The sequence below is a fragment of the Poecilia reticulata genome, chromosome 23 (assembly GCF_904066995.2).
Source record: "Poecilia reticulata chromosome 23, P_reticulata-male-v2, whole genome shotgun sequence".
NCBI classification, from domain to species: domain Eukaryota; kingdom Metazoa; phylum Chordata; class Actinopteri; order Cyprinodontiformes; family Poeciliidae; genus Poecilia; species Poecilia reticulata.
Window position 1 is genome coordinate 17,470,771 of NC_088852.1, and position 9,515 is coordinate 17,480,285.

The 9,515-nt window shown below is 40.5% G+C and overlaps 1 protein-coding gene across 2 annotated transcripts; it reads right to left on the bottom strand.

Annotated features, from left to right (window-relative positions):
- Positions 1 to 3,803: 3,803 nt before the first annotated feature.
- mapk12b (mitogen-activated protein kinase 12b) lies at positions 3,804 to 9,367 on the bottom strand. Of its 2 annotated transcripts, XM_008401496.3 has the most exons (12): positions 8,892 to 9,361; positions 8,102 to 8,231; positions 7,003 to 7,061; positions 6,807 to 6,918; positions 6,664 to 6,693; positions 6,403 to 6,450; positions 6,198 to 6,312; positions 6,044 to 6,115; positions 5,390 to 5,469; positions 4,527 to 4,605; positions 4,273 to 4,446; positions 3,804 to 4,016 (listed from the first exon to the last, which is right to left on the bottom strand). In XM_008401496.3, exons 1-12 carry the CDS (start codon positions 9,014 to 9,016, stop codon positions 3,952 to 3,954), a joined length of 1,089 nt encoding a protein of 362 aa, XP_008399718.1. In that variant the 5' UTR covers positions 9,017 to 9,361; the 3' UTR covers positions 3,804 to 3,951. The 2 variants fall into 2 exon arrangements, with proteins under 2 accessions (XP_008399718.1, XP_008399719.2); XM_008401497.3 differs by lacking the exon at positions 3,804 to 4,016 and having other exon boundaries at positions 4,023 to 4,446; positions 8,892 to 9,367.
- Between the last annotated feature and the right edge of the window lie 148 nt (positions 9,368 to 9,515).

Below are 9,515 nucleotides of genomic sequence, written 5' to 3' on the forward strand. Positions count from 1 at the left end.
TAAATAATCCTTCATGTTAAATCTTTCAGTTTATTAAATACACCTAAAATCAAATGTGTAAATTGCTTCCTAAAACTTCAACTAATTATGTGTTAAGATCATACATCTATGCAACCTAAACTGCCACTGTTGCAAAAGACAATTTTCAAATAGACAATGAGCTGCAGAGCAGAACTATGGTTACATAACAATCACAATTATATAATTCTGAATATTGGGCCTGCCATAGGCAGGCACCTATTGTTCTACACCTCAAAATTCCTAGTAACGTGAACCAAAATAACGTGGTCACAATGATTATTTTGAGGAAAGATCAGATATGATGCTGTTTGGAAATGTTAACTATTTAACCAGAACAGATTCCAGGAGGATTAGTGAAGCACAGATTTGTTTCTGCCTCATCACTCCTACCTGTTCTAGACTTTTTACAGGAAAATCAGCATCTGTTACACCGACACCAGCCGTGATGTGTATAACACAAGCTACAATCTTTAATATGTTTTCTAGCAGATCAGGGCTGCAGCTATAAACTCATTGCATCTCTGAATAGTGCTGTTTATGTTATATCATCTGGTGGTGGAAAAAGCAAAAAAAAAAAAAACTATTATGCTATGTACTTGCAATTCCAGTACGGAAAAATTTACTTTACACCAGGTGAGTCTCTCACCTGAGAATGTGAACCTACTAGGCTGATTCTGTGCCTTGACATAATTTTAATGCTCCTGTAGAAGATTCATAACTTAAAAGTTACAGGAAGCTACGAGTTAACTTATAAGGAACAAGTCTGAAAAAACAGTTTGTGCATACAGTTTGTGCATCACTCTTTGATGCATCAAAGAGTGATGTCATCACTGATGATGTCATTGTTACCATAGGAACTAAACAATCATGGTGCATTCACACCAAACACGTTTTGAGCGTCAGGCAAGTCTGCTTTATATTCAAAGTCTATGTGAAGTATTTGATGCGCTGGACACGTCAAACGCTCCAAACGGTTCAAATGGCGCCGAGCTAGACGCTCGAAGAGCGCCGCAACGGCCCTCAACACGCCTCCACATAGAGTCTGAATGTAAACCAGATGCGCCTGACGGTCAAAATGTGTCTGATGTAAACCCCCCATTATATGTCCAGTGTCATCTTAGGTCCACCATATTAGGACCAAAGACTTGTCTTAATATGATGGATTCATTGCTTTGGGTCAGGGGTAATGTTTAGAGGCTAGTATTGGTTTAGGTTAGGGAAAATGTCTGGGTTAGGCAAAATCGCAGCTGCTAAAATGAAGGGAAATCAATGCAAAGTTCTAATATGGGTCGAAATAGTTTTGACAAGCCTGTATAGAATTTTGTTTTCTAAACCATTCTATAAATAATGATGATATAATGTGAGGTTGTTTTTCTGCCAATTGCATAGCTGCAGTACACTAGTAGTCTAATGTGTTGAATGTGCTGAGACACATTCAACACATTAGAAACCAATCAGAACCAAAAGTTTGTCTTTTGGTTCTGATTCGTATTTAGAATCAGAATACGAATCATTCTCTGTTTGAGAATGATTCGTATTCAGATACGTAACAGAATACGAATCTGTTTGAGAATAGATTCTCAAACAGAGAATCTATTCTCTGTTTGAGAATTCTGTTTCGTATTCTATTGTCAACTGTTTTAATATTCAAATATTCATTCATCATCTAACATCATGTTAGATGATGATAAATAGTCTGAGGCTTTGCAAAATTTGTGCAAAGCCTCAAATTTTCATAATGCAAAGTGTTAGCAAAACCTGGGCTTGGATAGTGACCTAGGTTAGTGCCACCTGGGTGTGGGTCGCTTTAAAGGCCGAGCCGGGGTTAGCTTGACCCCTCGTTGATTCAAGGTCTGTCTTTCTTCAGACCTCCTTGGTGGATTGGAGGTCTGTCTTTCTTCAGACCTCCCTGGTTGATTGGAGGTCTGTCTTTCTTCAGACCTCCCTGGTTGATTGGAGGTCTGTCTTTCTTCAGACCTCCCTGATTGATTTGAGATCCGTCTTTCTTCGAACCTCCCTGGTTGATTGGAGGCCCGTCTTTCCTCGGACCTCCCTGGTTGATTGGGGGCCCATCTTTCCTCGGACCTCCCTGGTTGATTTGGGGCCCATCTTTCCTCGGACCTCCCTTTTTGATTGGAGATCTGCCTTTCTTGAGACCTCCCTGGTTGATTGGAGGTCTGTCTATCCTTGGTCTCCTCTGTTTGTAGGGAGCCTTCTCTTTGCAGGGGGACCTCTGGTCGGGTGGAGACTCTAGGATGGTTGTTTTCTAGAGCAAGTTTCAACTCCACCTTTAGGTCCGCCACCTGACCCTGCAGAGCTTTCACCGTTTCCTCCTGAGCCTTAAATTTGGAAGCTTGCTCAGAGTGACTTTTGAGCTGCTCCTCATATTTGAGTCTCACTTGGTATTCTTCCATCATTACTTCTATGAGACCTTTATTGTGGGAGGCATATTTTACAGCCTCCCACTTGAAGTATTCCAGCTGTTGAAGAACTTTCTTGTCAGTTGTAACTTTGGAAGAGCAAGAAACCTGTTCACATTTGACTTGCAGGTGATGTTCTTTTTCCAACAGTTTTTGCAGTCTTTGAATCTCCTCCTGCTGGGATTTGACTTCAGCCTGACATGCAGTCCTTCTGTCTCTTTCCTCACGGAGTTCAAAATTCTTTCTCTGCAGTTCTGTTTTAAGATCGTTTACCTGCTTTGTCAAATCTTTGACGTGTTGGCTAGTCTCTGCCACGTCTTCCACTGAGGGGGTGATCTTGAAGCCAGCAGAGGGTGTTGTTTTCTGCTTGACTTCCAATGATCTTGGACTCTCAAAGTCGCCGGAAGGACTTGATTCCCCCTGGATCTCTGATTCATCTTCCGGCTCAATGGGGCTGTCATCTTCAACAGGGAAAATGACAGCGTTGTAGTCGACTTGGATGTTGAGGTCTACAATGTCGACCCATGAAAGCTTAGCTGGAAAAGCTTCATGTTCGCAAACAATCTGTTGTTGCTTCATGTCTATATTCTAGTAACTTCTTGCTTCTCTGAACGTCGAATGTGCTCTGAAGGGTGATCTGTCGCGATAGAACTGTGGAACGGATCAGAGAAAACTCTGTCTGTGAGCTACATTTAAGAGAAAGATTCCCTTGTGATATCATAGAGTGATGACATCACTGCTGATGTCATTTATACCATTGGAACTGAACATTCTATCCACCTTAATCCTGGGAGGTTTACTGGGGAAACGATTATGGGTCTTACTTCTTGGCAGAAGTAGCAGTATTTCATTGTAATTTATAGGGTTTTTGGCTAACCTATATTCATGATAGAAGTTACATCTCTTTTGTCGGTTAATACACTGCACAAACATTAGTACTTCACAGCTCCCCATTAGCATTAGCCTTTTCCCTAAAAATAGCTTGTATCTATTTTTCTTATTTATTAGTCACACTTAGTATACTGAATGGAGGAAGAAACTCCATTCAGTATACCGAATGGAGTTTAGCTGTCGCTAGCATGTAAAACAACATGCTAGCGACAGCATTTAGGCTAATGTTAGCAATTTGGCTCATATTAACTTGTACATTAATTTTAACATACAGAATAAAGTAAGTCCATGTTACTCAACATGTTTGTGACAGTGGAAAATTTAAGTTTTATGAGTAGGGATTACACCAATATAAAAAATTGGCAGAACTCTTTCTTTAGCTTGTTTTTCGTCAACTGTTAAGTCCTTAAGTAAAAAAAAAAGAAAAAAAAGGAAATGTCAATTTCCTGTAAATAAAAGCACCTACAGTTTGCAAAAATAAATGGAGTAATTATTTTGAATATCTGAACTATTTATTGACAGTAAAAGCATTGACAGACAATTTGGACAACTACCAATAAGATTAAAAGTAATATTTCTGCGCGTAGGTAAAAGTTCGTATCTGCTGGTGTGTGAGCTCTTAAAGAGATGTTTCCTTTGAGTCCCGCGGCGGCCGGAAGGTCAGAATCTCAGTGAAAGTATGACCTGCACAAAAAGAAACGGGGTTTAAGGTTTTAGGTTCTTCACGAGCCTCCTTCGCTACAGACGGGCCCTGTAAAAGTCACTGCGTTGCCATTACAAATGTGAGCAAATCCTGCTAGCGCTCATCATCTATCAGCCAATAAGAGAAGACATTGGCGTCTTATTCAGGCATTGGAGTGACAAGCCCCGCCTACTTGGTAGCGGCTACATGTTCGGTGTGTTGGGGAAACCGTAGTGAACCCCTCCCGTCTCGCCTCACGTTTCCACTGCTCCAGCGGCAGGTCCGTGTTGTCCATGGTCTGGTCGTACGGCAGCGCCTCGCTCTCCTCCTCAACGTCCCTGAACTCGCTGAAGAACGGCAGCTCCAGGGCCTCCGACGCGCTGACCCTGCTGTCAGGGTCCAGAAGGAGCATCTTTTCCAGGACGCTCACCGCTGCGGCGCACAGACGCGCGTGAAAGTCGGCAAAAAACAAGTACTTCGGCAATGAAGCCACAGAAGAAACGCTGACGTACCATTTGAGCTGGCTTTGGAGAAAATGGAGTGCAAATCTTTCTTTGGCACTTTCGGCAAACTGCGGATGTAGTTTCTGGCCTGTTGAAGGACAGAAAAGGTCTCAGTGTGATTTTAACCTTTATATCGTCACCTTCATAAAATACAGATCTACGTCATGTTTTACCAAAAGTGATTTTTTTTTGCTAAATCATCTTTTAGCTAAAAAAAAAAAAAAAAAGTGAAAAAAAAAGACTTTCTGATATTAACCAAATATTTCTGAGGTCTTTTCTAGCAAACCTGAAACTTTTCAAACTCAGAAATTTCCAAGACATTCTAGAAAATGTGAATGATCAAGCTCAAAATTTCTCAAATTTCAACTTTTTGACTGTTGGAGCTCAGAAATTTCCTTGATTTGTTCTAGAAAATTTCAAAGAGTTTTTTGTCAGTAATTTACTCCTATATATATATATATATATATATATATATTCAAAATGGCCCTGGCATACCGTGGTAGCATCGGGAGTAATTCAAAAAACGAATTTATTCTTGCAGTGTGCGCTGAGCTCCACCACTGGAGCCCAACAGTCAAACATTTGCTAGAAAAAAATTGAGCTTCAGCTAAAAAAAATTTTGTACTAGCCATGAATCAATACTTGATCAGTATTGGTCCACAGCCTGGTGGAAATCTGACCTAGGAGACTTGTCAAATTTGAAGTTGTAACGTGACAAATGATGTGAAAGTTTAAGAGCTGTGATTGGCTCTTTGCATGCCACTGTATGCCTGGTAAAGGTTTTATCCCAGTTTTATTGAACTCCTGTAACGTGAATCTAAATGGACAGAGAGTCTATTCAAACTGAAGACAGCTGAGTAATGACAACTTACATCTTGACTCTGTAGCTTGAGAACAAAGTCGGGAGTCGGAGTCCCTGTAATCTTCATGATTTCTCTTAACTGGTCCAGGTCTGATGAAGGAAACGGTTAAGAATCGTTGCTCAAATGAATTTCTATCATTCATATCAACATTTTTGCAGGCAAATACAGAACCTCCCTGCAGGCAGGACCTCTCAACAAACACAAGACATTGGAAGACGATCACACGATAAAGGAAGTTCAGAACTACTTAAACATGATCCGTTAATGTTTCCGCTTGTGGTATTGTAGCAGTATATGTCCTGTGATTGGTTCTCAAACTGTAGAAATGTTGGTCAGTTCAAACAGGCCACCTGTAATGTAGAGCGAATAAACACCAAGTGTCAAAAATATGAACCTATGATCTGCATTTTCATACCAGTCTGTGTTATGCTGTAGAGTTGTGTCAGGTAAAGATTTTCTATATATACTGTAATGAAATTATTACTTTAGAATCACAATTACTGGAGTACAGATAAGATTTTAGAGTACATCCTGGCTTTTACATCTCATCCAGGCACATTTATGGATTCAGTAAAAACAAACTTTTACTTTAGCAAATCTTAAGACCATTTTCAAACAAACTGAAATGACATCAGGTCAAATCAATCAACCGGACAAGGATACGGTCGTTTCCCTTGAACAAGGGTTTCCCCAGCAACATCTCTGCCATGATGCAACCCGCTGACCAAATATCCACTGCAACGCAGAGCAAAAGCATTGCTGCAAAATGATTCATTTACTCCATCAGATTCCTTTTGTTTTTTATTATCATCATCACCAGTCTGCGTGTAGTGCATCCAGTTAAGGATAACCTCCGGCGCTCTGTACCAGCGCGTCACAACGTAGCCGGTCATCTCCGCGTCGGCCTGCCGGGCCAACCCGAAGTCCAGGATCTACAGCAGAACGGAGGGTAGGTACCGCATTACATTTTTAAAAATAAAGATGAGAATAAAGCAAGACAAGGTGGCTTACCACTGAATTACCTTTAGCTCACAATCAGGGTTTATGGCCAAATTTCCAGGTTTGAGGTCCTGTTAGATAATATCTTATTACACATCAGTATACAGAATGTATTTACTCTTTAATTTGTACTCATTAAATGTTAAACATAGGAAGGTAATGTCAACAAGGCCTGCTGGGGTATTTAGAAATGCAGCACAGAATTTTAATAGTGTTTTGTAGATAAAAGAACAGATAAACAGACTTGGTAAAGCTTATGGCTCAATAGGTCAAAGTTCACGCACCCTGTGGATGATCCCTGCAGAGTGGATATACTGCAGAGGAAAAAGATACAGGAAAAACATAAGCTCTGTTCAGAGAAAAATAAAATTCCTGTTTGTTTTTTTTCCCCTGGAAAACAGAGAATGTTTGGAGAAATTCTTTCCACCTTAAGGCCTCTCAGCATCTGATAAACCAGGAACTGGACGCGATCCTCCGACAACCTCTCCATCTTCATCAGCTTGCCAAGGTCGGTGCCCATGAACGGCATCACCAGGTAGCTGAAAGTAAGGAGATCAGTGTTATGATTAGGACATAAAAAATGAATAAAACTTCTGGAAGAAGTGAAGAGAAAAGGAGCTTACAAGTCTCGAAACCGATCCAAAGAGATCTCAGCTGTGAAAACATCCAACAGGCCAATCACCTGATAAAGACCAGGAAAATGATTTCAAATTTACTATGCTACGCTATTGAACATTATGCTAATGGAGCGCCACACCATACCACACTGTACTACACTACTAGTGATGGGTCAGGCTCAAAATAATCTAACAGCCAATGCTTTGGAGTCAGTCAAAAGAGCAGAGTCCCAAGGTTTTTCCCTTTAGCTGCTCAGCTCTCACTCTCAGTGGCTCCGCCCCTCAGAACTTTATTTTGATTGTCAACTTGTCTTCTACAAAAAACCCTGGGACAAATACTAACAGAGAGGGTGAACAGCATCTGAGATATGATATTTATTTGAATACTAATATGCACAGAGTGCATAGTTTGCTTACTGAGTTTGGTCTTGTTTCAGTTACAGTTCTGTTTGGTAGATTTTCCAGCAGCATTTGGTTCATTTGTTATCTTGTCCAATAAAAATGAAAAGTTTGGCTGAAGTTTTGTAGGAAAGTTAAAAAAAAAGAAAGCCTGCTTTCACAACAGACCAAATTCATAAAATTAGTAAACATAAAGCTTATTTTACAAACATTATTGCAAGCAAATTTATTAACATAGAAACAATTCATATTCACCAAATTAAGCTAAGATATGAGGGTACAGATGATAACAAATCATTTGGGAGTCAAAAGAGCTGACTGAACAGAACCAAAGTTTGGATCACTATGTGCCATATTATGCTATTCTGTGCTATTCTACAAACTACTGTCTGTACTATGCTACAATATGCTTTGCTGTAATTTACTGCACTGTATTGTGCTATACTATAGTAAACTACACAATTCTATAGTATGCTACACTGCACTGCACTATGCTATGCTACATGATACAATACTATACTATGTTATACTATTTTGTAATACACTGGCCTACAGCCTCCTATGCAAAACTATGCTATAGTATAGTACTTTGTCCTATCCTCTACTATCCAATACTCACTATGCTGTGCTGTGCTATTCTATGCTATACTACAGTTTATCTATGTCTGAACAACAAATTCACAAATTGCAGCTGAAATCTCCCTACATTTTCATGCTTCATGTGTTTGAGGAGTCGCAGCTCTCTGTAGGCTCTTTTGGCAAAAAGTTTGGACTGGAAGGGCCGGTGGAGCTTCTTGATGGCCACCTGTGTCCCTGAGCGCCGGTCCCAAGCCGAGCTAAAGAAACACAAAAAGAGAGTAAAATACAGATATAGAAATGGAGGTATTATTGTTATAAAAAGTTTGATTTTCTCCTCATTGCACATTTAACATTTAAATCAAAGTTCACTTCAAAGAAACTTTTATCAATATTATTGTTCAACCCCTGAAACCTTCTCTGCTAGGTCACAGCGTTTGCAGTGGGAAAAAGGCAACCTTTGTCATCTAAGACAAAGTAGTGGAGCATTCATCACACTTAACTGAGTGTCTGACTTCTCATAAACAATGAGGGTGGAAGGGAGGTTCTTTGTTGACCCTCATCCACTCTCACAATGCAGAGGGGCCCCGCAGAGCCAGCTGTGGCCAAAAAGTGACCAAAGCTGCAGCTTGACTTGGTTAAAACAGTAAATCTTACCATAAGTCTCAAAGAATCAGGATAAATGAAAAAATACAAATCTATTTCTTGTTCACTACTTCTGGGTGAAATAAAAATGGTGTATTCCAGTATTACTTTCAGTTTAAAGTGCCAAGTATTTCTTTCACTTTTCACTTTTTTGAAATAAAATTCAAAAAATAGTTTACAAAAAAAAAGACATGGCCGCAAACTATTAAAAATAAGCAACACATCCCAAATGATTATTTTTTTCATTCTGAAAGCTCCTTCCTTTCTGAACTCACCACACGGTTCCGTAGGCTCCGGTGCCGACCTGCTTTAAGTCCCGGTACCTCTCCGGTACTTCCCACACGGTTCTGCTCACCTCCTGCCGGTAAAACCCCGTCCGGGACCGCGCAGCTATGGCCATACCGTTGAGGTGAGGATGTGGACCGGAACCCGGAATCTCATGAGCGGAAATAAAAAGTTTGTACCGCAGAAGTTCAGGAGCTCAGTCCGAAACCGAAGCGGAGAGTCAGCGGAACATTCCTCCAGATGGACCAGCTGACAACTGGAGCACACACACCCCTCCCCCCGGAGCGGGTGGACCCCAACACGGCCACTCGGTCACATTGTCTGCCCGGCTCCTGGTCGCCCTGGGCAGTCTATGGGTGTGTCCACACGGTGGGGGGAACATCTGCCCATCCGAGGCCAAACAAAACCCCAGAGACCACACAGCCTCTGTCATCTAATAACAACACTCACTGATCTGGTTCAAGAAATTATTTTTTTCTTAAAGTAAATTCTTATTTTTTAAAAAGTGACCATATTGGAATACATTAATTCAAAAATATTTACCAAAAGGAAACGGAATGTTCTTGCAACTTATATTAAGAGTTCTTCAAAGAGTTGCTGTAGATGCTGATGAT

Bases quoted from the DNA above. Each gene is read 5' to 3' on its own strand.
- mapk12b (XM_008401497.3), bottom strand. From the start codon at position 9,016: ATGGCCATAGCTGCGCGGTCCCGGACGGGGTTTTACCGGCAGGAGGTG. The intron at 8,232-8,891 runs GTGAGTTCAGAA...GTGTTTCTTTAG, and splicing joins GGAGCCTACGGAACCGTGTG to CTCGGCTTGGGACCGGCGCT. The intron at 6,694-6,806 runs GTGGAAAGAATT...TTTCCTCTGCAG, and splicing joins AGATGCTGAGAGGCCTTAAG to TATATCCACTCTGCAGGGAT.